Source organism: Necator americanus, chromosome X, assembly GCF_031761385.1.
Source record: "Necator americanus strain Aroian chromosome X, whole genome shotgun sequence".
NCBI lineage: Eukaryota > Metazoa > Nematoda > Chromadorea > Rhabditida > Ancylostomatidae > Necator > Necator americanus.
Genome location: NC_087376.1, coordinates 21,070,296 through 21,096,534, shown reverse-complemented (window position 1 = coordinate 21,096,534; position 26,239 = coordinate 21,070,296). Strand labels below are relative to the sequence as shown.

The 26,239-nt window shown below is 43.0% G+C and overlaps 9 protein-coding genes across 10 annotated transcripts; 1 reads left to right on the top strand and 8 right to left on the bottom strand.

Moving 5' to 3' along the window:
• Nucleotides 1-2,956: 2,956 nt before the first annotated feature.
• On the bottom strand, nt 2,957-3,508 carry RB195_024532 (uncharacterized protein; the record flags this gene model as incomplete). The annotated part of the gene is made up of 1 exon (XM_064212347.1): nt 2,957-3,508. One exon carries the CDS (start codon nt 3,506-3,508, stop codon nt 2,957-2,959), a length of 552 nt encoding a protein of 183 aa, XP_064068228.1.
• RB195_024531 (uncharacterized protein) lies at nt 2,957-4,245 on the bottom strand (the record flags this gene model as incomplete). Its single annotated transcript, XM_064212346.1, has 2 exons — nt 2,957-3,566; nt 4,088-4,245. The coding sequence occupies 2 exons, from the start codon at nt 4,243-4,245 to the stop codon at nt 2,957-2,959; spliced, it is 768 nt and encodes a 255-aa protein (XP_064068227.1).
• Nucleotides 4,246-6,328: 2,083 nt separating this feature from the next.
• RB195_024530 (uncharacterized protein) lies at nt 6,329-9,710 on the top strand (the record flags this gene model as incomplete). Its single annotated transcript, XM_064212345.1, has 3 exons — nt 6,329-6,512; nt 9,147-9,263; nt 9,619-9,710. The coding sequence occupies 3 exons, from the start codon at nt 6,329-6,331 to the stop codon at nt 9,708-9,710; spliced, it is 393 nt and encodes a 130-aa protein (XP_064068226.1).
• A 719-nt stretch (nt 9,711-10,429) lies between these two features.
• On the bottom strand, nt 10,430-10,855 carry RB195_024529 (uncharacterized protein; the record flags this gene model as incomplete). Its single annotated transcript, XM_064212344.1, has 1 exon — nt 10,430-10,855. The coding sequence occupies one exon, from the start codon at nt 10,853-10,855 to the stop codon at nt 10,430-10,432; it is 426 nt and encodes a 141-aa protein (XP_064068225.1).
• Nucleotides 10,856-20,651: 9,796 nt separating this feature from the next.
• Nucleotides 20,652-20,879, bottom strand: RB195_024528 (uncharacterized protein; the record flags this gene model as incomplete). The annotated part of the gene is made up of 1 exon (XM_064212343.1): nt 20,652-20,879. The coding sequence occupies one exon, from the start codon at nt 20,877-20,879 to the stop codon at nt 20,652-20,654; it is 228 nt and encodes a 75-aa protein (XP_064068224.1).
• A 263-nt stretch (nt 20,880-21,142) lies between these two features.
• On the bottom strand, nt 21,143-22,099 carry RB195_024527 (uncharacterized protein; the record flags this gene model as incomplete). The annotated part of the gene is made up of 1 exon (XM_064212342.1): nt 21,143-22,099. The coding sequence occupies one exon, from the start codon at nt 22,097-22,099 to the stop codon at nt 21,143-21,145; it is 957 nt and encodes a 318-aa protein (XP_064068223.1).
• A 28-nt stretch (nt 22,100-22,127) lies between these two features.
• Nucleotides 22,128-22,472, bottom strand: RB195_024526 (uncharacterized protein; the record flags this gene model as incomplete). The annotated part of the gene is made up of 1 exon (XM_064212341.1): nt 22,128-22,472. One exon carries the CDS (start codon nt 22,470-22,472, stop codon nt 22,128-22,130), a length of 345 nt encoding a protein of 114 aa, XP_064068222.1.
• Nucleotides 22,473-22,645: 173 nt separating this feature from the next.
• Nucleotides 22,646-23,503, bottom strand: RB195_024525 (uncharacterized protein; the record flags this gene model as incomplete). Its single annotated transcript, XM_064212340.1, has 1 exon — nt 22,646-23,503. One exon carries the CDS (start codon nt 23,501-23,503, stop codon nt 22,646-22,648), a length of 858 nt encoding a protein of 285 aa, XP_064068221.1.
• A 284-nt stretch (nt 23,504-23,787) lies between these two features.
• Nucleotides 23,788-25,997, bottom strand: RB195_024524 (uncharacterized protein; the record flags this gene model as incomplete). 2 transcript variants are annotated; one of them, XM_064212339.1, is made up of 3 exons in its annotated part: nt 23,788-24,102; nt 24,164-25,246; nt 25,305-25,997. In XM_064212339.1, 3 exons carry the CDS (start codon nt 25,995-25,997, stop codon nt 23,788-23,790), a joined length of 2,091 nt encoding a protein of 696 aa, XP_064068219.1. The 2 variants fall into 2 exon arrangements, with proteins under 2 accessions (XP_064068219.1, XP_064068220.1); XM_064212338.1 differs by having other exon boundaries at nt 24,185-25,246.
• Nucleotides 25,998-26,239: the final 242 nt, after the last annotated feature.

Genomic DNA, 26,239 nt, shown 5'->3' with positions numbered 1-26,239 from the left:
AAAGGAGCATATCAAGACAGAATTCCAGCTAGCTAGTGACATAGTGAAAAAGATGAACAAAAACTATGTGCTAAAAACACATATCAATCCATTGTTTATTGTGGTCGCTTGTTAGAGGAGAAACTTGCTCCACGTCTCTGAAACAGTGAGATTTTAGGCTTCCCTCATACCTAGAATAGGTAGGACATTTAATTTGGATAGCTTGCTTTTGAATATCTTCGAGTTTGGACTAGACATAACTTCAGCTGGAAGTAGATTAATCCAACGCGCAATTCTGGAGAAAAAGGAGTTAAACATAGAGTTTTCGCCTGAGTTTAGAGTAGTGCAAACTGAAGCCTCCTGTTCTCCCGCTTGTTGGTCGGAAAATCTAATACTTGCTTGCCTTTAGCTTAACTTCCATTCGTAACATTCGAAAACCCAAAACTAAATCGTTGACTACTCTTTTGTACTTAAAGCTCTTTAATTTCAGCGCGTTAAGTCGAATTTCATATGAAGGAAGTGGTTTCAGTGTAACCCGGATCGGTAAGGCATCTATAATAAACCAACCTAGTGAAAATCTGTTGAACTTTCTTCAGCTTTTTGACATCCTTTTTCAAGAATGGACTCCAAACTGGCGTGGCGTATTCTAGATGTGGCAAAACGTATGTCTTGTAAAGAAATGTTAGTAAATCAGGGTTCTTAACGTGCACGCTCCTCATTATTATAAAAATAGACGACAGCGCTTTTTTGGTGACAAAGTCAACATGAGTGGAGAAGTCGAACGACTTATCAACTACTGTGTTGTGGGCGAAAGGTTGCTCACTGAGTCGATACAAGAAATATATTTTGATGTCGTCTGCGACCATTTGAACTTCATATCAGGAGGGGTTTTCAAATAGTGGGAAGGTCAGCAGTGTACGCAAGGAAAAAAAGCGGCGAGAGTGCACTGCCTTGCGGAACGCCGGTTTGCAATGCGCAACGCTTGGAGTAACTGTTATGGACCTCTACAGTCATGTGTCGTTCTTGAAGATACGATTTCAACCAACTCAACCACTGGTTCTCGAGTTTGAAGAGAAGCTTTTTGTGGTTTACCATGTCAAACGCTTTAGATAGGTCGAATAATATTACATCAACTGACTTCCCTTTGTTTACTTCGGTCATCCAATAATAAACCGAATCAGACAATAGCGAACTAGTGGAGGATCCAGATTGGAAACCATGTTGTTCGAAAAGAATGACATCTCCTGATGATAGCCACTCGTTTAGTTTTTCGTTGATTATCTTTTCCAACACTTTGCTTGCATAGGATACAATACTGATGGGGCGAAAGTTCGAGAGAGCGTTAGAATTGCTTTTTTGGGTATTGCGGTAATAAGTGCATCTTTCCAAATGATAGGAACTTCACTGAAGATAAGCGACGTATTAAAAAATATGAGCAAGAGGAAGAAACAAAACATCTGCACATTTTTGGTAAACTATCTGAGGGATACCATCGTAGGGACACGAAAACGAAGGATTTAAACGTTTCGGAACCGTAAGGTCTTCATTTGAGTAGATGACAAAGTCGAACAACCCCTGAGGAACCTGAATGGCAGAGGAATCAGTAGTTGGCAATGGAAAATTAGCAAATTAAAACAATTAGCAATTATAAAATTAGCTTTCATCCAGTTTTAATGAGTAGTTAGAAGCAAAGGATTCAGCAAGTGCGTTACCTTTTTCGAGACCGGTTTTGATCAAATTCCCATTGTGCACCCTCAACACAGGCAGTTTTTGTGCTTGTTTAATTCTTTTAGCGAGAAAGTTAGGAAACTTTTTCATACATGTTTTCGACAAACGCCGCTTACGATATGCGAGGTATTTTTTCATGTGACAGTCAAGATCAGCACAAATTTTTCTATAGAGAGCGTTGTTCAAAAAATTGGTAGAAAAGTCAATTCTTTTGATCGAATAGATTTCGTAAATGCAAAGGATAAGTAGGTACACAATTCTTGTTAAACTTCAGCGGGACAAACTTGGGTAATCTGTAGGACATCAATAGGCAAAAACGGCAATACATTTCTGGGACCGACTGATAGTTGTCGAAAACTTTCGGCCAGTCCACGCGAGCGAGAAATTTACGTAACTCGGAATGGTTTACACGACTTGAATCTGGCAAGGACAGATAGAGGGGTTGGTCGGTATCAAAGTCGAACTTGAAAGAAACAACATTATGATCAGAATTGGCAAAAGGAGGAAGAATTTTGCTAGTTCACTGATACTAGATCCGGAAGAAAGAACGAGGTCGAGAATGGAACGTAAACGAGTGGGAGCATCAATGTTTTGGGCTATCTTCACAACTTTCCAATAAAGTTTTGAAGCGTTCAGTAGTGGAATTACTATGTTTGTTCATGTCAAAATTAAAGCCGCCCACAATTATGATTTTAGGAGACGAAAGGCAGAGTTCAAAAATAGCATTAAACAAGGTATCATCATCAGTCTTAGCAGAATTTGGGGTCGATAGGTAACTACAAGTTTGAGAGAATGTGGTGTGAAAAGAGAGAGGAGTTCAAGGCACAATATATCAGAAGCCAATTGACGTTTGAGTGGGATGAGAACTGCGTGAAATTTGTCGCTAACTAAGCAGCTAAGCAGCAGACACCTCCGGCCTTTTTAAGCGGCCTGTCTGAGCGAAACACGAAGTATGGTAAATCGGCTATCAGTTCAGAATGGGAAATTGTAGAGCTGAGCCATGTTTCAGTAACAGCTAATACATCAGGTTGGTGCAGACGAAAAAAGTGTGGAAAAAGTGCAATTTGTTTACTATGCTGCGTGCGTTAAAGAAAATACATTTTGTCTTAGAGAGAGGTCCACGCTGGATTGCAAGTTTCCCGTCATTGGTTTGCAGGGAAGTTCGGTGAAGTGAGTCAGAGCATTTTTGTAAACCACCCACTCACGCGTAGATGACCGTTCATTTCTCAGATGAGCCTCGTGCCTTAACTCATAATCCCGTTTTCGTTCTGCCGCGGTCATGTTTTTTACGTAAAAATATGTTCGAAAGGTTTGTGCGGCGTAGGAGCTGCGCTCTTAACAGAGCCTTTGCCCAGTGGGAACGAGAAGGAAGTATAACTTTAACAGGACATGGCTTGTTACCGTTGAACGTTCCCAACTTATAAGCTACTTCGGGCAGGCAGTCAACTTCAAGCGCATCAGGGACATTGGCCACTTTTTCTTCGAGGTCTCTCTGCCTTTCTTTCAAAGATCTATTGGCACCCAATTCCGATAAACCAGTGATCACAATACTACGGCCCCTCTTTTCAGCTTCAACTCCATCAGCCACTTCTTGTGTGGCTTTTGTTTTCAAGGCAAGAGCCATCTTCTCAATGACAGGATCGGTGTTTTTTTTCCAAAGTTTCGTTGATGATTTCAGCACAAGAAAGCGATTCGATGTAAATCGCATCATTTTTGGCATGAGAACGGTTTGAGATGTGCTGATAGGTTCTTTCGTTTTGTGGGAAGAATTATGAAGGATGCGCTGAGTAGATCCAGACATGTTATCAATAATTACTGACGATTTGCAACAGAGAAACACGGAAAACTGAGTTTGAGACCTGAACGAAAGGAATTAGCGTGAAAAAAGAAACGAGTTAGCAAAACCAAGAAGAGGATGAAAAAAGTGTGAGCAAAATGTGAAGATATAAAATTATGACAGCCAAAGAAAAAGGAGAAAAAAGAAGTCAGATTACAAAGAACTGGATAAGCCGCACGCGGTGAGTGTACGCAGATGAGTCGACATATCAACACGACAATAACATCCGTACCTGAATGTTTGTTTGAGCCGCTCCGAATCATACTCTAATTTCTTAAAATCACATTAGCCAATTTTTTCACGCAAGGCTTGTAAAATAGCAGTTCTCAGAAAAGAACTAATGGAAAACTTGCTTCACTACAAACGTCTAAAAATGTTGTTGAAAGGAAACTGCGGCTCATTCGTCACTGATTTTGCCCTGGCTAAAGCAGGTAGGGATTATTGATTTTCTAGGTTTCAGGATTTTGGTCACTTCAAACTAATACATCTAGTTCACTTACCTTTGAAAAGTCTGTTTGCAATATATTCATGATCAAAGCCTACCACAGAGCGTGTTCACAAAGTTGCGAGTAGTAGTATAACGATGCACCTAGACATTCTCTCGCTGTTGCCACGCGCTTCCCATAAGCTTCGGCACGGATGGATATTAGAGTAGCAAAGACGAATATGTTCGAAATCGGTGGATCGTCAGATTCTCGCATGGAGTGAGCGGGACTCAATGAGATGCAGACCATCGCTCGTAGCAAATCCCTCGAAAAACGAGTTCAACTAGGCGAACGAGTGGTTGCGTTAGCGACCAAGTTCTTCTCTAGGAATTTACTTTACGGTGACGCAACTACCCGATCACCCAGTTTCTGAGACTAACTCAGACAGTGAAGATTGCGAATTCGCAACGTAGTCGAGTGGTTAAATTAAAGGGTTTTCCAGGAGTCGGTGGAGCTAGTCAACTCGACTGGCGCAACTGCAGACATCTAGCTAATTCCGGCGAAGTAGTGTGTAGGCGCGGTGAGACAAATCAGTTTCTTCTTAGTAACTCATGTTGTTCCCCTCGTAGATTCTCTTGCCGTAGTGCTGTAGTATTGGGATAGTGTTGACCTACACGTTCCAGGCGTAACAACAAGTGGAGTTGTATAGCAACTAGTTTACCTGCACCTTCCACAAACCAAATCAAGCTCCTTGGAGCCCGTTTCTCCTCTCTTTGAATTTTTATGTTTTTTTTTCTGGATTTTATGCTCCGAATCTGTTGGTAGTGATGCTGTAATAGCATTTAAGTTAGGATGCCCGCAGAATTCACAGCCGCGAAAAGGGGAAGAGAGAAGAAAGGAGATGATTTCATTGTTGATAAATTCATTAATTTTCTGTTCCGTTCCTGTTGTTATTTCCTCCTTTCTTCGGTTTCTTTAATAAATATCACTTTAATTTAAAAATTTCTAATGTTGTGATGTTTTGAATCAATGGTAACCCCTTTCCTCTTCACCCTTTATGTAGTTTTTCACTATTTTTTTTTGTATACAAGTGCATAAAGATCAATACGTAGTTTTAGTAAAGTCCTTTAATCTTGGTTACTAATTTGTTTTACTTAGAGAGGGCGGGCGTGGCGCAGTCGACGAGAGGTTTGGCTGTGGCTGCAGGATGGAGTTCAAAACTGCCTAATGCCAACCAAGCCGTTCATCTTGTCAGGGTCGATCAATTGATGCCGAGCTTGGTTGGAAGTATAAAAACCTTCAGCTGAGAGACATGTTGTAGTTATTGTAAAGAGTTATGGTAAAACTTCATATGCGTTCAGTGACCTCAAGCAATTCTCAGTTGAAGTCGAACGTTTAGGGGCACGTTTAGGGGGTCTCCTTAAAGATTGATTAACACCGTACACTTTATCCTTTATCGTTTGTTTGTGTAACTACGTAGTTAGCCTTCTTGAATGACATGTATTAATGTCTTTTCACAATCCCAATTACAACAAAACGCTGTGCATGCATAGGATCACGAATGAAAGCGGGGCAAAAATAGAATCCCTACAATCCCTTTACTAAAGCAGTATTTTGGCAAGATGAAAAGACGTTCTAAAGTCCTCAACACTGTAAATGGAGTGGCTGTCGGTGAAGCAACTCTTCCAATTTGACGGGATCACTTCAACACCTTGCTGAACCAGCAAGTGCCATCACCTTCAGAAACCGAATACGTTTATAGGCCGACATATGTGGTTAACGAGGAACCAACGACCGAGTCGGAGGTTCTGGTATGTATCCAAAATATGAAAAATGGAACATCTGGTGCAGAGGACGGGATTAGCGCGGAAATGTTAAAATCTCTCCTTTTGGGATTCGTGAGATGACGAAGATCATCCGTTCAATATGATATCTGGAGATACGCCATCATAATTCCTTTCCTCAAGAAGTTATCCGTCGCCGACCCCGGGAATTAACGAGGAACATCACTGCTACGTCTAAAGTACAAGGGTTTGGGGCAGATCATGCTGAATCGGCTAATTGGACATTGCGAAGAAACCACCCGCGATGAAAATGCGCCGTGGTCGATTGAATATTGACTAGGGGATTATTGTGAGAAGAGTGAACAAAGTTTGGCAGCGGTGTTCGAAGTTTCTGCAGTTCGCTTTTCCGATAGAGTTTAAAGAAAATTCGTTAGCTTAATTAACGGCATGAACAGAAGAACAACCGCTACGGTTCGAACGCCAGCCTGCTGTACTACACCGTTCGAAGTGGAAACTGGACGGAGGCAAGAGGCCATGGCGGAACCTTTCTGTTTAAACTTGCGGTTGATGACTTAATGCGAAGAACAGTTGAGCAGTGTCCTACCGATGTCGTTTTAGCACTGTCTGCTTGTCCTTTAGTAGATCTCGAGTACGCCAATGATGTAGTAATATTCGCTGCTAGCAGCACGAAGTTACGAGATGTTGACATTGTATTAATGTTAGCTGCAGCTTGCGAACTGCGACTCCGCTACGACAAGAGTAAGCAGATGTGCGTCTCTTCAATGAGGGTGGACGGAAAATCTACTGGAATCTCGTAGAGTTCTCCTATTTCAGCTGTATGCTGAAAAACAATGGCAGCTACGAGAGAGGTTTTCAGCGCTAAAGCCGATTCAGCATTCAACTCATTGACCAGGTGCCTTATTTTTTTAAGATTTTGTAATCTCTATTTGCAGGTAGATCTGAGTGGTGGTGGGGGGTGACCCCCACCACCACTCAGATACCAGGGTCTTACTTTTTCATTTATAGTACAACCAGTCGGCTTCCGAGTCGCACTGGCGGCACTTCCGTCAGCTGGCACTATTATAAGAGCGTTCCATGTTTGTTGCACTATATGATATATATATATATATATAAAAGGAAAATTTATAATTTCTTCAATTACACTTTATGAAATATCTGTGGAAGCTAGTTGAAGCGCTGAGAAGCTGCTCGGAAGCTGGTTGCTTCGCCAAGACAGACACTTTACTCCACCTTCTATACCTCTCTCTTTCTTTCCCTTTCCTTTTTCTTTGTGTAGATATTTCGAAGTGATTTTCCCCAAAACGTTGCTGTTCCTTTTCCAAGACGAACCATTGTTCAAGAAATACACTGTTGTTTTTCTCTTCTATCTACTAGAACAACATCCTCTGGTAGGTACCACCATGAGAAGCTAAGTCCAAGAAAAAAAAAAACACACACACACACATAAAAATCGACACACTCGACTAACAGGCCAATAATTTCGTTGTCATGTTCGTAATTGGTGTGTCGCTGCTGCAATGTCTTCTGCGTAAAGGGCGGAAACAGACAAAAAAAAAAACAAAACAAATCGATACAACCTTCTACTGGACTCAATAATCCTTTTTCAGCTCGGATTTTCTCGTATGGGTCTATGGAAATATTTTATACATCGCATACATACATGCACATATACACACATACAGCGCAACGTTTTGGGGAAAAACACTTCAAAATATCTACGCAAAGAAAAAGGAAAGGGAAAGAAAGAGAGAGGTGTAGAAGGTGGAGTGAAGTGTCTGTCTTGACGACGCAACATACTTCTGAGACGCTTTTCTTGGTTGAATTCACCAGTGCTACTGGCGACACATACAGAATTGTACGTGAATTTTGTCTCCACAGATGCAAACTCAAACTTCTTTCGCGGCTTTTAAACTGGGAGGATTTCGTTTGCAGCATTCTGGATGCACTTTGTAAAGGAATCCGCATCGCAAAGCTTCCTGGTCCGTACTCCAACATGAATAGACACACGTCGGCGTGAATTAGTTCTGCATTCTTCGTCTTTCAGACCTACCAGGTCGATTTTCGGTTGAAGAGGTACTCCTCGGTCCCTCTTTTGGAACCGTATCCTAAGGCTGAGAAGAACCGGACGGTGGTCAGCGTCTAAAGCAACGTTCCAGACGTCGGATATCCGAGTGAGGAATGTTCATCGTTAGAACGTAGTCGAGCTTAAGTTTGAGAGTTCCCATCTTCCGCTTGCGCTGTTCTTTAGGCGTTTAAGTGGTTGAACCCTGCCACGTGAGCTGATTTTGTATGATAATAAAGTCCATGATGTCGTTTATGTCCGAAAACGAGTTTAAGTGAAGATGCATGGAGAAAGCCGCAAGTCCTTACTAGAACCATCGATGATAAGTAGCACTTGTGGAAACATTCTTGATCTTGTATGATAATAAGTTCCATGATGTCGTTTATTACTGAAACCTGAGTAGTTCAGTTTTCGAAGATCAAACCATTCGCTGTGACCGTGTATCATATTCAAAGCGTTGTTCCCACATCAAAAGTTCCATTTAAATCCATCTTTCTATCCTTCCGATTTTAAACTTTATTATGCTCGGAAGGGGTGGGTGTGGCGCAGTCGGTTAGAGGTCCGTTGTAGCCACACTGGGGTTCGAAACCGCCCTAGTGCAAACCAGGCCTTTCATTCCTTTGTGGTCGATAAATGGGTACCAGACTTGTCTGGGAGGATAAAAACACTGACTAGACATATTTTCTAGCCCCCACAAGTTATGGTAAGGGCGCGAGTCCGTAAATTTCAAACGAAGTCTGAGTTGAAGGTCGCATTTCCATGTGGATTGATCAACGCCGTGCACTTCATCCCTTACCTTGTACATGTCAATCGCCAGAAAGAGATATTCTGAGCCGAAGGTAGCCAAACAGCCGCCCAAACAGCTTCCTTCCATGCAGTCAAACTTAGGCAATGCTGTTCAAGCCTGAGATCCGTTCATCATGATGGGGCGAATTGCGGATAGGTGGACTTGCAGCTTGGCTTCGCTGGGGGTGGGAGTTGAGCACAAAAGTTGCTCAAGGAGTTGAATGCAGAGCAGGCATTAGCCTGCTCTTTACACAGCCCAGAGAACACAGGTTATTGACGAGTTCGATCGGTTGCCCGTCTACGCTGATTCCAGTTTGAGGTCCCGAGAAAAACACATTTGTTTGCACTTATCGGGGAAGAGACGTAGTCTATAGGGGAAGAAGCTAACTTAGACAAGGTTGACAACATGTCTAAGTTTCGTACTGCTTTCCGCAAATACAACAACATCATCGGTGCACTCGAGATCGGTCAAGAAGTACCGTTATGGTGCTAAGATGATATCAGTACGATCTGTTCTGTTAAAGCCAACTTCGATACAAGGCTGAAAACATGTCTAAACGATGATGTGCATCGTGCTGGTGTTCGAACTACAGTAGTTGTTCGTGTGCGTCGCAAGGACAGCTTCGATGAGTCAAAAGCAGGTAGGATGTCCAGAAAGGATAACTGCATTGGTTTCCAATACCGCTGAAATATAAGCCAGCTCGTTCCTCGCGCGTTGTTCCTTCGCAATCTTTGGCAAGATAATCCGCTCTAGATAACCTTTGCATAACATGCAACAATGTTCTTCGATAGTTCCTAACGTCCGCGACGGATAACTTTTTGTGGAGACGAGTTTTGAAGGCGTGTTTCCATGAATCAAGTATCTTTTCTTCAGTCCGTATCAAACGGATGATCTTCGTCGTCTCACGAATCACAAGCGGAAGAACATATTTCAGCATTTCCGCGCTGATTCCTTCATCTTCACTAGATTTTTCATTTTTCATCTTTTCGATACAGGTCAGAATCTCCGACTTGGTCGGTGGTTGCTTGTTAACCGCATATGTCGGTCTATGCCGTTGCTGACGCTTGTCGGTTCAGCAAAGCTTTGAAGTGATCTCTCCAAATTTGTAAGGTTGCTTCAGCGACAGGCACTCCATTGGGGTGTTGAGTACTGGAGAACATCTTTTCATTTTGCCGCTGTACTGTTTTAATAAAGAGTAGGCTTTCTGTGGGTTCCTATCCTCCCATGCCTTTTCAAACTCCTTTGCTCTGTCTAATCGGTTTTGCGGTCATTTTGCAGTTGACGGCGCAGCTTCCTCCTCAGGGAATCGAGGAATTCCTCTCCAACATAAATATAAACACTTTGGCGGAAATTCGAAATTTTTTTGCATTCTTCTTCTTTTAGACCTGCCATGTTGATTTTCGGTTGGAGAGGAATTCTTCAATTTCTCTTGCGGAACCGTATCTTTAAGCTGAGAAGAACTGGATGGGAGACAGAGTCGAACACAACGTCCCAAACAACTCTAGGTTTTTGGACATTTGACCTCGTTGTTCCCCGTTAGAACGTAGTCGAGCTGAAGTATCTCATGTTCTCCTTGCGCTGGTCTTCAGGCATTAAAAGGATTGATCGTTGCTGTGTAGGCTGATGCCGTCGATGATTCCCATTGATCGTAGAAGCGATGATGAGCCCCGTCTGTTCACATAAGTCGACCGGACGGTTACCCTTATTCGAAATGCGCTCCGCAGGATAAAACAATTTTTCTAACACATCGGATTGTTATTCAAGTCCCATCTTCGCATTTGCGTCGATTCCGACAACAACCACCTGTTAATTGGGTATTTTAGACATCAATGCATTGAGTTCATCATAGAAGGCGTGCTTATGTCTCCTTGCCGTCAGCGGTATCCATAGGTGTATGAACACTTTCGATCCATAGTTTGCGTCCTCTGCGACTCCGCACTCGTACGAAGACGCATCTAGACGACGTTGAGCCATATTTTTCCACTGGTTGTCGTAATCGTTTCTCACAGCTGTCGCGCAGCCAACTACTTTCCTTTCATTAACATCGCCGCAGTATATGGTGTAATTTTCAATGCTGATGACGGGCCAACCTCTGGTGCGTGTTTCGTGCAGCGCAGCAAACGGCGTGCTGAGATATCGTAAAAGCCTGGACAGTTCGGTTTGTTGGAGTTCACTCGATAGTGTTTGACAATTCAGCGTGACGAAACGAAAGGTTGTTGCCAAATATTCCATGCTCCCGACAAGCAGTTGAATAAATGAAAAATGAAAAAAGTCTCTGCAAACCCCTTCCTTTACGATCCCTCGTTGGGAAAATCATATCACACGCCTGACCCTGCCCCATGTTCAGGATCTCACCTTAAACACCCCAAAAAGGGAGCAGAGGTTAAATGACGGTTTGAAAAACTTAATTCATATCTAAAAAAGAGTAGAAACGGAAGTTTGTTGTGTCTGTAGACTATGTATTTTTTTCTACAACAAAGTGCGTGAAAAAGTCAGCATTGGAAAATTTCTAGCAAAGAAAAAGCACAAATAAACACAGTGTGTAAAAAAGTGGGAAACAAAATCCACGTAGAAAAATCTACCAATAAAACGAAAGAATTCCATGCAAATGCTGAAAAAAAAGATGAAAAAATTGAAAAATGGGAGGTGAGGATTTTATGTAACACCAAGATTAAAGTATAACACACTTTCGTATTTGATTTTTTTTGTCTGTTTTAAGCTAGCTAAGCTCTTGAACATCATAACATGTTTTCTCTGTAACGGAATTTTAAGATATACTTGTTATTCCTAAATATCTTACATCAGTAAAACTTGCTCAAAAAAAAGTCATATAAGATTTTGGGTAGAGAAGAATCATAGGTCACAATTTCTTAGTTTTTTGAGCTCTACAGGAACAACGTGCCCCCCTCTGAAAAACTTTACATGAAATATTTTGAGAAAGATTGCTGTTTGTATAGTCTAGGAGCTTATCACTTCTACTGTTTTCTACTTATTCTATGATCGAAGGACCAATCACTTTTACTGCTTTGTGAAATTGGACATGAACATACTCATAAGTGCTTGTATGGCTTCCTTGATGGGCATATGAGTAGGCCTAAAAGTAACCTCTCCGATTCTTGACAACGGTTCAATGGTAGAATGCTTGCCAGCAAGTAAGGTGTCCAGGTTCATTTCCCACCGATGCACCGTTTTTCATTCTTCATCTTTATGGGGTATTTTGTGACACTAAGACACATGACACACCGCACACCACACAACACAGACACACACCACACAACACAAACACATGTAGTCGGTTCTAAACGAGATGAAGGACGGTGCAGTTGCAAAAGCGGCTGCGCTCGCAGGGGGCGTTGGAGAAAGCAGTTGAAATCGAAAGTGGAACCATTGCGAACTACAACGAAGAATGGTGCTAGCGAGGGTCCTCTTCCGATTCATGTCGTTTTGACCCTACTATACACACGGACTAAGCGCGTAATTATATAGCATGATATAACTGCATGGCTAACATATTTTACTCTTCCTCTGTCCAGTGTCCAATTTTCTTCTCGTTTTTCCTTTTGTTCTTACACTGCTTTCCTTATTTAATCAGTTTTTTATTTCCTTCCATATTTTGCCCCATCTTTGTCCTACTTTGTTTCTCCGTTCTACTTTCATCACTTCACTGCCTTATTGTTTTGTTTTATTCTCTTGTCTTGCTTGTTATGAATATTTCGTCTTGTTTCTCTCTCTTTTGAAGTTTTCTTTGTCCCTTTTCTTCGTTTTATGTCTACTTTAATCTTTTTGTCTCCTGGGAAAGGCTTATGATTCCAACTTCTTTTTTTATTCATACAACACTTTTTATATCACAAACTAGCCTTATATCTTGTACCTCACGTTTATTTCATTCATTTTTGTTTCATTTTCGTGTGTCTCATTGTTCTTACATCCATACTTGTTTTTGTTTCTGCTTTTCACTCTTTCTTCTTAACGTTACACTTCTTCTTCCCAGGATGTGCTCAGGAACTCATTCCTCTGAAACAACAAAGCAAGTAGTTACTCGGTATGCCATTCTGAATTTTGTGGTGCGTTATCATTGGGGTCTCATTTAAATCTACTCAAACGACTGCGCGGGCGGTAGCGTCGCGGCACGCTGGCCCGCTGACTTTTCTGCCAGATCGCAGCCCTTCCGCAATAGTGAGGGTGGTCAATGTTAAAAGGCAGTCGTAGCTATTCGACCTCAAGCAAATAGGTGAAACTGATAACGTCCACCTTCGCTACACCTGCTTCGTCGCCTATTTTAGCTGTAAGTGTCTGCTAGCTAAAATAAGTTATTTCTAGATATGTATTATATGTCGTGACTTCTTTCTTACAGGCAAAATGTAGTTGGGGGGGGGGCACTCTGACGCATCCAAATCGAACTTCTTTCCCACTGTATTTGGTGCGATTACTTGAAGTGATTCGTAGCGGTAACTTTCAGTGTGCCAGTTCTGTGCCTGCACTAGGAGCTGGAAGAAAGGTCATGGAGCACAACTGAGTAACTGAGTCACTAGGGGCCCTAAAACCTAAGCATATAGTTTAGGGGATCCACGTCATATATTTTGAAGCTACTAGGAAAAAGGAAGACAGAGGTGGAATTACTACTGTTTTAACTTTACCAAATCCTCCAAACAAAAGGGAAAATGTAGTTGTGGGGCCACGCAGTGGCAACCTTACTTCTGAACCATCTGTCTTACTTCCTTCTGTTAGTAACTTTACCTTACATGTCATATAGTCGGGTAAAAACGACATGAATCACGAGTGTAATTGCGGTGCATTTGCGTACGCGATGGGAACGGCGCGGTGGAGGGAGCACTTGGAACGGAAGGGGACCGTCGCAAACTGTAGCGATAGGTGGTGGGCGGTGCCAACAAGGGTTCCCAGTACGCTGCTAGCCGCTACGTTCCACCGAAACGCCTCGAGAGAAGCCGCTTACGCAATTGCGTGTTGTCATGATCATGTTGTCTCGACCCTACTATAGGTCCTCTGGAACTGATGCTTAAGTCTTAGAGCCCCGACTGTTTTAGTGATTTATTTCCAGAGATAAGGACGCCACTAAGTGGCCACCTCCAATTACGTTTTACTCCGAACGAGTTTACGAGAAATAAATAACTAAATCATATCATGTGTTACTTCCAAAGGAAAAAAGAATCGAAAATTAATTCCATAGCAAACCACGATCATGCAAAAACTTTTATTCACATCTTCGATTTGTGTTCGCAAGTTGGTGGCCCTGAAAAGGGCTGTCGCATTAGCCTTTATAAAACCTGTGCACATTTGCCTGCTTCGCGACTCTAACGGGACTTCCATAATTGGGAGAAAGTCGCTCCTCCCACAGCAATCCACGATCAACGAGCCATTCGCCAAATTCCTCCTTCGACTTCGATGCAAGCTCCGGCGAAGTGGTAATCAGTAATCCGAGTGAAGTCACGAAGAGTCAGGGACAGGAAGTTAAAGGCGACCATTATGCAAATGGAATGATTTAACGACGAGAACGGTCAACGTGTTGTATGGACGTCTTTGCGCCTGTTGTGCTCCATGTCCTTCTTCGCACTCTGAGTGCAGGTACAGTACTGGCACAGTGGAAGTTCCCGCCACAAGTCACCTCAATTGCACCCAAACACTGTAGGAAAGCAGTTCGGCTTGAGTGCTTCAGAGTGCCTCCCCTCCCCCAACGAGATTTTACCCCTTGCTCACTTGAATAGTCTTTATTTCTCGACATGTACTGGCATGGAGTTGTTTTTGGCAGAAACGTTAATGATGTGTGGCTTGTACAACTCACGGCTGGCACAATGTCGTTTGCTAATGCATTCTTTATGTAGTTGAAAATTGGGTTTCTTCTACAAATTGTTGCCATATGTCCACACATTTCCACTAATCTTTATCTCTCCCCTTTAGAGACTGCATTCCACCTTATTCTCCTTCTTCGTTGCTGAAATCATTCCATGTCTCTTCTGAACTGCGGAGAGCGTACTGTTCTACTCGGAATTGATGAATGAAATGATTTGCAGTCGCTCGAAGTAGGAGTTCCGTGAAACTCGTAGTGATTTTTGTCTTTTATAACGCTTCGTTGGTGGATGTGGTGTAGCGGTTAGAGGTTCCGCTTCCTGCACGATCGATCGGAGGTTCGAATCTGCCCTAGTGCTCACCAAGCCTTTCATCCCTCCAGGGTCGATAAATTGGTACCAAACTTGTCTGGGAGGATAAAAGCACTGACTTGACACATCGGCTAGCCACCGCAAGTCATTGTATAGGCCAGATACACGTTCGTAAACCTCAAACGATTCTGAAATGAAGTGAACGTGGGGGCGCATCCCAAGCGGATTGATTAACGCCAGAAACTTTATCCTTTTATGACGCTTCGTTAACGTCCATCTACATCCATACTCTTCTTTTCACTCCATCCGCTTTGGCTTATTCTTTATTTTGGTTACTATAAGAGTGTCAACTTGTTAAATGAATGGTTATCGTTATTGAAAGTCTCTTTATTTCGGAGTCATATAATTCAAAGTCGTACTTTCGGCAATTCAATAATTAAAAACGATTATTCGAAAAGCAGTACTGGGCAGTTCAGAGAAGAAATGGAATGATTTCAGCATGTGAGCGTGAGTGGAATGGTTCGTGATAATTTGGGATTTTATACCCAAGGCAGTAAACGGTGGTTAACTAGTAATGTTTATCAAAAGAAGAGCAATAAAGTTAAGCGCACAGAATAATTGGCGGCCTGCTCCGGCTATTATAAAAGCAACATTTTCTACAAGCGTGCCGCCTCTTTGTCATATGGTTGACACAGAAGGGCAGTATAGCAGCAAACATAAGAAATTACCAATTATCATGTTCCGAGATCGGAACACTCCGGCGACACAACAAAAAAAGGGTGTATACATTACGTAAGAGAAGTGTCGTATTTGCTTGGAGGTTTTAGATTCTTCTTCTTATCTCGGAAAATGTTGAATCCAGAATTTCCTTTGAGTTGACGAGTGCAGTTGGGTGGGCGGAGATGAGTAGAAGATCTTTGCAGGCCGCGAATGTTGAATAGAAGCGTGTTATGCGGTAAACCGCAATACACGCAATTGATCCCTCAGTATTTCGTATCACGACTAATGTCTTTGAAGTGCGATGCAGCACCTACCTGCGCAGGCGCGAAACAGTTTCAGTGGAAGAATTGTTATGGAAACAACAGTTTTTAGTACCGTAACGATAATTTTAATCAGTGGGATAACGATGGTGGGAACCAGCACATAAGTGATCCCAATTGATATTGCCAAGGTACCTAGCGTTCCAAGGGCCAACTTCCAGTAAGAACTTCCAAAAGTGATTGAAAATCAGGCAGATCAAATTTTCCACGGTACTCGTTCGCGCTTTTTTCGCTATTTTCTTCGGAATAAACTTGACTTTGCTTACTTCTGTGATGGTATATAAGTGTTCCATGTAGGTCAAATGTGATCTCATGCCCATTGCAAGACATATGACACTTTTGCTGCATCAGAGCGTTACTAAACTCCAGATATACTACACTAGTTTTGATCGATGGCCCACATTCGATGGAGAACACTTGAGATTCGCACTGGACAGTTGCCCAGGCATTAATGCGAGCTATGCAATTATAGCAGCCTTTTATTCCTTCAAATGTTATATCACAAGATTGTTCTATGATAGAATTGTGCTTTGATCGTGAATTCAAGTCATACAAAAATGTTACGGAAGAAATTAGGTATACTCTTCCTGTTTTACCCTTGGACAAGCCTGTAACGGTAAAAATATTCGAGAAACGAGGTAATAACAATGATCGAAAAATGTCAGCATTAAGAATTCTGCGCGGCATCTCCAACAATCTTGAGTAACTCTGGCTCAAATGTGGGATCGTTTCTGAAATTGGACATTTCAGAGTTTGGAATTGAAAATTTGAAATTCTCTTGTAGAAAATCAATAGGTCTGAGTGCGATTTCAGGAAGATCAGTTGCTGAGAGTCTCGTTAATGGACGTATATTTACAACTGCCTCTATACAGGTGACTACGGTAACCATCTGTTCAAATGACAACTTCTTTTTTCCAATTCATTTTTAGAAATTTCTTTTCACAGAGCCAACAAGTCTTTCCCATACACTACCAACCTATGGAGATGCTGATGGGATAAAAATCCATTTAATGCATTCAGAGGCACAATAATTCATTACTGAGTTCTCCGTAGTTTCATCGCTTTCGAACAGCTTTTCAATTATTTTATGACCAAGTCTGAAATTTGATCCGCAGTCTGTTCTCATTAAAAAAAGATACACTCTACGCGATACAAATCGAGTAAAACTATTGAGAAACGCCCTGTACTAAAGCTTTCTAGCACTTCCAAATGGATTGCTCTGATTGCAAGACAGGTGTTGAGACATATATACATTCTTTCATTTCCGTTGGATAAAAATGTTGCCATAAAATCACGTTCACGAATCACGTCCTACGTCTTGAAACGGTTTGCTTATTGTCGCCCGATCTGATGGTAGTGGTGGCATCTCTGGAGCTCCGAAAGGCATACCTTGGCATCTCTTACAAATACTACAATCTTTTATGTACTTCTTAATTGATCCTGATTGCTGCGGAATCCAATATTTCTGTCTAGCTAGAGAGAGCATGTGATCCTTGCCACAATGAGCATTGCTGTAATGCAAATCTGTAATAATGAGTCTGGCGAGGTCAGAGACATTATCGATATAGGCAGGCATTTTTGTATCGAAAAGTAGATTTGCATTTTCGAATTCCTGATTTGTATCTTATGGTTCCATTTCCATCCTTTACGATTATTTGGTTCAGAAACCGTTTTTGCAGTTTTTTTTTTCATGCTATCATTCTTATGAAATGATGCCATTGTTAATTTCTCACTTAGTCTAGTATCTTCGCAGCCATTTATCGAGTTCGGGTCAAAGCGCGAGATTGTAGATATTGCAATTGATGTCAATCTCGTAATATTTCATCGATTGGTCTATTTGTGCAGCACTTTTGCAACTCTAGATACAGTTCGTAACGCTGTCTTGAAGCGTGGAAATCTCGATAGATCTACGATTATTGAGTTCGCAATATCATTATTACTCTCAAACTCTTCAACATGGAAATTTGCAAATGTTTCCACTTCTTCCACTATTTCTTCTCCATTCAAAGCATCGATAGAGCGTAGTTTCCAGCTATATGGCTCTAGTCCCAGCCAATGCGGCCCTCTCAACCAGCTGTCTGAGTGGAGTTGAGATGATATTAGACCTCGCGTCCCTGCCCCTGCTCGATTGTTATGTGTTGGAACATGGAAGTAGTTCACGGAAATGCTGCCTCTGCTCTCAACCTGAGATCTAATTTTTTTTCAATTCGGCCTTTCTGATTGATTATGAAAGCTGGAGGTTTCGAGAACAATCAATCCATTGTAAAGCGATTTCATTATCAGTGACAAAATTGAAGTGATCTATATTGTGATCAAGATTTCCTAAGATACTCTTTCCCAGTCTCATTCCAATGAGCATTCCAAGCACTTCTAACCGTGTAATTATTTGCCAGCATTTTTTGGGAGTCAACTTTGACTTTCCGCTAATCAATTGCGTAACCTCGTTAGTGTCATTATGACGCAAGAAGGCGCAAGTTGATATCGCAAGATTGTTTGCATCACTAAATATCCATAGATCTGTTTTTGATGCGTGAAGGTTCCGGACTTCTGCATCTAAGGTGTGAAGATTTCGCACATTCGTGAGAATTGTCCTGGTGTTTTCGGTGGAAGATTTACTGCCCACGTCAAACTCATCAGATTCTGTGTTATATTTAACACCTAAGAATTTGATATTACCAGAAGGTGATATCAAATTCTTAGGTGGTGGTGAAGGTGATCTGTCTTTCTTATGGATTCCTTCATTTGCCACCTGAGAATTTGACACATTCTCGTAGGTTCATACTAATTTTCTTGAAAAGATTTTTTGATTCGACATACTTCTTCAAAGCTTCCTGCTCAGTCGCAGCTGTCAATAAAATGTCATCAACATAAATGTTTCCTGCTATTTCATGTGAAAATGGGGTGTTCTTTGCATTTAAGTGAGCAAGAATTGCTATATTCAATATGCTCGATTCAATAGTCCCGATGGTAGCCTTGTTCTAGTGCTGCTCATTACAAATTAGTAGCAGTAATTCCAATTAGAATTTGTGGATTTTGTAAAAAAAAAAACTGTAGAGATTTTTAATGAAACAAGAACGTTTTAAGTTTCTCAGTATGGCCAACAATACCAGACATCGTGCATATTTCCGATCATTTTTTAGGAAGTTCAAATTTCTCTGCTGTACCTCCGTTTATTATAGTTCTCTGTGCACCAGTATCAAAAATATTAGAACTCGCTCATATGGGCCTGTTTTATTATTCCACATATTTTAAGCCGAAAGATGGGGAGTGGTATAATGTGTACCAACAGCTATTGCCACGCGAGTCTTTCCGTCTGAGAACCTTCTGTGCCACTCGGGGCAGACTACACCTCAAACTTGGGTAATTAAACCTTTATATGTATTTAACAATAAGCAGTAGCCACGATTAAATACACATATATACGAGTAATGGGCAACAATGGTGAGCATAAGATAAGTGAAATTAAAATGGGCAGAACTAAAACTAGATAAATGAGAAGGCTGCCACAGCGAAACACCCATATTGATCAATGAAATACATAAGAAAATCTTGAGATAAACTGATCATAGAGAGGTGACTCTCTATACTCCCCGGCATAGTTGATCTGGTGGCGAAGGATGATGGTTTTGTCCCTGATTCTTGTGAACTTATTCACTGCCTCTGCAGTCGTCGTTGTTGCTGGTTGGGCTAGATCCTTGACGTTACTCGTCGTCCAGCGATATGCGAGTTGACCTTGGTGTTGTATCGCGTGTACAATCTGCTCTCGTTGGCGCGTGTTCCGCACTGCTGGCACTGACGATGTGGTGGAGTCGTCAGTTTCTCTAAGATGCTCTCAATGCTCTATAGATGCTATACATGTGAAGCTGGCGTACAAATAAATACAAATAAATGCAATGTATATACAGTAGTCATAAGCTGCTTTTTTCACAATTCCTTGCGCGGTCCATGCTTCCTTGCGAGTTTACGGCGACAAGCAAATGATGCGATATTGACTGTTGTCCGTATTATGCGACGTGTCGTTGCTCTCATGAGTTTCAAGAGAAGTCGTGAGATCAGTAGAAAGATCCGCAGCCCGTGATTCCAAAAAAAGATGTTCCTAGCGATGATGCTGACAATGAGCGCTATGGCGATTATGATGGCAAATTTATACCAAGTTGCAAAAATGTCGAGGATATGCGCGAAGTCTGGCAGAACTATGTCGTTATACACATTACTTTCTCCCTCTAAGAGTTTTTCAGCAGCGGAGTACAAAGTTTTCGTCCAATGCAGTACGGCGGTGATTTCGAACTGATGCTTCTCAAATCCGCCGCAGAAAGATGCGCAACTGATTCGAATTTGTGCGTGGCTGACCGTGAATCTTAGCGACGACGTGACTCCCAGGGGGTCGCATGGAACCGTCAACGCCGTATCGTCACAGACTATTGACGCCATCGTAAGTCGATCCCTAGATTTGCAGACGACTTTCGCGACTGCCCCTTGAGGGCATTGGTAGCATCCTGTGACTGTGGCGTTGTCAACGGTGCAGATGGAATTTGTAACTTCTTTGATCGTTAAATCAAATTCTTTCTTGATCGTAACCAATAGTTCCGCTGTCGAGAGGCTTGGTGTGGTTGCCTTGACGGATGTAATGTTCTCTTCCACGTGCGTTTCCTCGAATTCGATCTAGGGGCGGCGCATAAGAAGAAGGTTCTGCAGGTCAGAGTGAAACAAATTCGTGATATTCTTGTCGATGCATGCACAATTCACAGAATGTTCGCGGTACCGTGGTGGAGATTACTGTAGTCGAGCTTTTTCCGTGGACGTAAATTGTAGCGCGTCTCTTTTGTAAATTCGGGGGCTTCGTCCGAATTTACAAAAGAAACGCGCTAAAATTTACGCCCTCTTCGTGAGGTGAGCACTTGTTTCCTCTTCGTTTTTTGCATTTTCGCAGTCAGCAGCTTCTTCGTTGTCATCCAATTCAATCGGCACGAGAAGATTGATAGGTCGGGGAACGAAGCGTCCGTTCGGTAGTTGAATCTCTGCTTCACGTACCACTCCCGTTGGAAATTGCTTCAGTTTACGAATTATTCCAATTTTCCAGGAATTACTGGATCGAGGCATTACTGGATCTGAGATGAGCACCACTTTATTTAAAGTCGGGCTCGCTCGTGATCCTCGTTTGCTGCTTATCTCGAGTTTGTGAGTTTCTCGAAGACTGCCAAGATATTGTTGACTCCATATTTTCCAGAAGCGCTCCGTATACTCGTGAGTTGATTTAAGAGCCTCTTCCGCTTGGCGACGGTTTCGAAATGAAATTTTCTCCTCAGGCGGAAGATAGTTTTCATCCTCACTTCCGGTGCTACATGTTTCAAAAGGGAATGTGATCACCATGTCACGTTCATGAAGTCGATCGGTCGCAAAATCGGAGTTTCATCCCAATGCTGTTCCTGATATGACAGTGGTCTTGTATTGAGACTGCCTTTAATCTCAATCAGCAAGATTTCCATTTCTGACTTCGTTAGGACCCTTCCTTGAATGACTTTGTAAAGGGAATGTTTAACAGATTTGATCAAACGTTCATAGAAAGCTCCCTGCCACGGAGCGTACGGCGTGATTGTTTTCCACGTGATTCCTTTTGTAGCCATTGCGTTGGCAAAGGATTTGTCGTTGATGACCGGCAGTACAGCATCCTGGAGAATCTGCTCTCCTAGAAGAAAATAAGGCCCGTTGTCCGAAGTGATCGAGGTTGGGACACCTCTCCTAGCAAAGAACCGTCGTAAAGCGTTTAGCAGGTTAGCAGTAGTCATATCTGACACGAGTTCCAAGTGGAGAAGCCTTACCACTGTGCACGTCATGATAATACCATAGTCTTTGACGGTTACATCGCGCTCTTTTACCGTGAGAACACCAAAATAGTCGATGCCAACGTGCTCGAATGGCCGTGCTCTTTGTACGCGTCGATCAGGGAGGTCCTCCATCTCCGGATACTTGAACGAAAGGTTGTTCATTTTCTGACACGGAACGCATCTCCTGATGACTTGTTGCACTAGCTGTCGAAGTTTGGGAATCCAGTAGTATTTCCTCACGTTTGCCATGGTATGCGCAGTACTGCAATGTATTGGACTGTGTGATTCCTTCACTATCGCTTTCGTTAGATCGCTCTTGGCAACTATGAAGATCGGCTGTCGAGCTTGGTATGGCAGGATGGAGTTGTCCATGCGACCTCGACAACGGAATATTCCAGAGTCGTCTTTCTGCAGTTTTAGTTGCTTAAGCGCCTTCTGATGATCCTCTGCTAAGTGAACTGCTTGGTGATTGCGCCCAACTACTAGTAGAGCCATTTGCCTTTCTTTCGCAGTAATATAGGAATCAGTTGTCATGTGACGTAGTTCTGGAATGTTTTCTAGAACTCTGTACTGGAGTCGTGATTCCCTTTTTCCCCGTTTGACGAATGACGTATGCAACTGTGGTAATGACCAAATTCATTTCGTTGTGCCTCTTCCAGTCCAGTAGTTCCATAATGTGAGTTCTTCTCGCCGACGATACTGGAAGCGCGCAGCTGTCGTTCTCCACGTCATCTGGTATCTTGAAGAGACGGCATGTCTTTGGCCATTGCTCTATTGGATCCAGGATAAACTTTAGTCCCTTCCACCACATATGGTCAGTCATGTCGTCCTTATCGACTCCTCTTCTTGCTGAGTCTGCTGGATTCATTGCGGTACTCACATATCCAAAGTGACTGGAATGTTCTTCACAATTTTTCGTATCTCGGTTACACGATTCTTAACAAATACTCCTGCTCTTTCTTCGGCAGGGCAAGGCGATGCGATCCATTTGAGAGGAATTTGTGAGTCAGACAGGATGACTATTTCTGAGATCCTTGTGCGCTATTGAATCGCTGTAAAGATTGAGTGTGCAACTCGAGTAGCCATTGTAACGGCGTTGAGCTCTAATTTTGGAGTCGTCACGATGTCTTTGATGGGTGGAAGTTTGGATTTTCCAACGAGTAAATTGCTTCCCAGGATGGAAGCAAGGTAAGCACACGTTGCCATAGCTTGTCCGCTAGCGTCTGAGAACAGCACAAGCTTTGTTGGCATGTCGATCTGAGCGACCTCTCGCGGCAACACACACTGAAAGCCATTGATTGCTTGGTTGATATCCTTCCATTGTTGCTGATGCTCCTCAGATATCTCCGTATCCCAGGCGTAGTCGAATTTCCACAGCAATTGGAGGAATCTTTTACCGGCCAGCATGAGGGGTGTGGGCCATCCTTGAGGGTCGTACATTGTAGCAACTTGTTCTGAGACTGACCTCTTTGTCACTTTCGCTTTCGGAGGGTAGTTGCACAAAAGCACTAGTTCATCTTTCTCAGTGTTCCATAGTATTCCAAGGACTTTCGGGTTATCATTCCCAGCTAGGTCGGCGTACGTGATTCGTCTCTTCAACTGCTTATCATTGGATTGAAATTCGCGAAGGTTCATGTTGAGCTCCTTGAAAACGACTTTCGAATCGTTGTGAAACCAAAACCCTTCGTCTGATGACCTTTTCGTTACGATGAGATTGTCCACATACGTGTTGTCTTCGATTTCCTTGGCAAGCTGGTCATCGACATGCGTTCTTAGGTGATGCACTATGGTTCCGGCAAGCAGAAAGGGAGAGCAGTTCAATCCAAAGGTCACTCTTGTAAACCGGAAGAACACTAGATTCTCCTGAGTGAATGGTTGGTGGATGTCTCGTACCCACATGAACCTTGTTGCATTTCTGTCTTTGGGATGCAGCCGTACTTGCAGAAAGGCTTTTTCGACGTCGCTGATGATGGCAGCATCTCCAAATCAAAAAAAAAACCGGAGCAAGATGTCCCACATCTTCGGAAGAATGACTGGTCCTTGATAGAGAACGTCGTTCAGCGACGGGGAATTGCTTAGATGTGCTGAAGCATCGAACAGAACGCGTAGCTTGGTAGTTTCTTTGTGCGGCGTGACAACGGTTTGATGTGCTAGGTAGTGCACAACTTCTCCTTCCTCGACTGTTAAATCCTCAGCAACTCCTTCGATGATCCCAGCTCGAGTTGACTCTTGATCGTGTCGTCGTACTGCTGCAGTAGATTGGGATTCTTCCTAAGCTTAGAAAGATTTGCTTGCAGACGACGATATGTAATCGATTTATTGTCCGGAAGTCCGCTTGCTTCCTTCTTCCATGGGAGGCGCACATAGTATCCATCTTCTTTCTTTTCGATAGTTTCGTCAAAAGCTTTCCAGACTTCTGCGTTTGTCTGCTTCAGTTGCTCCGTTATCGGATCCAAAAATTCCTTAACTCCGGACTTCTCGAATTCACAGAACTGTTCCTAGGTCTGCGCAAAATCATTGTCTGTGTCCTCTAAGGCTATTGTTTGGACCACTTCTAACGAACTTTCCGAGTTGACTAACTCTTCGCCGCCTCGTCCAGATATGAGATATCCCAGTCGCGAGAGGATTGCTTTCAATCCGGATGGGAGGGTTGTTTGAGCTTCTGGTCCATCCTTGAGGAGTGAGAAAAGATCGGCGCAACCAAGAAGGATATCTGGCTGGATCTTCTCGACAGTATGGTTGATGAAGAGATGAATATCGTTTTCGAACAGGAACTGCTTGTCCTCTTGACTCAGTCTGCTTCTTGTTAATGGTTTTGTAATGGTATCGATTTTCGTTACTGTGAACGTATGTGCATCCCATATGCGGAGAACCGTGATGCCGCAAGTCCTTTCGAAAGGCTTGTGAGCGCCGAAAGTTGCCGATGCTTAGACGACTGGAATCTACGTCTTTCAGCTGGAGGCGCTCAGCCAAACTGCTACTGATGAACGATCGGTCGGCTCCTGTATCGAGAATCACGTAGACTGTTTCTAACGCTTTTGTTGTCGGATTAAGTATTCTGGCTTGTCCCGCCAGAATGAGAACCTTCGTTGTGTTGCTGACGTGAAAAACTGCGTCTGAAGCTTTCATTTCCCCTTTGCTACCGTCATTCGAAGCGACCGTATTTATTTTCGAAGTCTTGGCCTTGGGTAGTTGAAGCTTTGTTCCCTGCTTCTGTGGTACTTCTCGGAGTGGAGGCTTTTGACGGGCTTTCTGAGAGCTGAAGAGTTCTTTGCAAATGGACGTGTGGTGTCCGGCTTGTCTGCAGATTCTGCAAGTTCCTTTGGGGCATTTCGTAGCCCAGTGATCCTTTCCTCCACAATTGTGGCAGAGATTCTGCGTTCTCATTATTTGTACTCGTTGCTCCCGAGAAGTGACTTCGTCACAGTCCTTTGCTGGATGTCCACTTTTATTGCAGTAGAAACAAGGTGCTACACGTGGGACTACTTCTGTTTTGCTAAAATATTTCTTCTTTCCAGCATTTGTTTTCTCCATTTTTCCACCTCCAAGGCTATGTTCAACTCGGCGGTTGATCTTAAGCTCGGTCTTGATGTGCTCCCTTGCTGCTGAGAGCAACGCTGCCGTACTCCAATTTCCTTCGTTCTTCAACAGTGTTTTGCAAGATATACCTCTGAACGTCCACCGAGAACTTCGCAAGCACCTCCTTTTGCAGGAAAACATTGTCGTCGTGTTCCCCTTTGAGTGTCAGTTGCGAAGTTATAGAGTGAAGTTGCTCGCAAAGTGCTTCCTGGTCTTCTAGACTGTCGGTTCGGGCGCGTGCTCCTTGGAGATTCTTCAAAAGTTGATCAACCAAAGCCTGTTTGTCGCCATATTTCTCCTTCAGATGTTCAATCACCAGTTGGTAGGTGCTTTCCGAGACCTCGAAATGCTTCACAGATTCTTCTGCGTCTCCTTCGAGGGCGTCAAGAAGGTAGTTGAACTTGAAGAGGTTGTCAATGTTTCTGGAATGCACCGTGTGGTCGAAAGGTTTCCAGAAGGTCTCCCATTCCCAGAGTTTTCTGCTGAATTTTGGAATTGGGATTGGTGCGAGTTTCATTTCCGGAACTTCACACCTGTTGAGCGAGCTTTGTTCCTGGTCGAATTCAAGCTCCTCTCGAAGTCGGGTTAGCCTTGCCAGGGCTTTGTTCGCGTTGTCCAGAGGAGTTTGTGCTGCTGTAGTATTTGTTTCAATCCTTTCAATAATCTCTGGGAGCGACTGCGTCCTGTTGTCCAACTTGTCCACTGCTTCACTGAACTTCTCCATTGCAGTCTCTAGTTTGTTTGCTTCGATGCCAATTGTCGTTTTGGCTGTGCGTATCCGTTTCCGAAGTGCCGAAATTTCAGCAGCCTCCATTGAAGATTGGACGTACGCATTGATGGTTTCGGACTCCTCCTGTATGATTGCCAACAGACGGTTTCCTGAGCGCGTCAAAAGGCCTTACCGCTTTGCCAGGGTTGATGTCATATTGAATACTGCACGTAGTTCACTAGAGCTTAGGAGAAGACTTGGACGTGGACGGCGTGCAAAAGAGACGTAGTAGAACTCACTTCCTTAGCTGTCGATCGGTCCTTGTCGAGTTGGCCGATGCACCATAA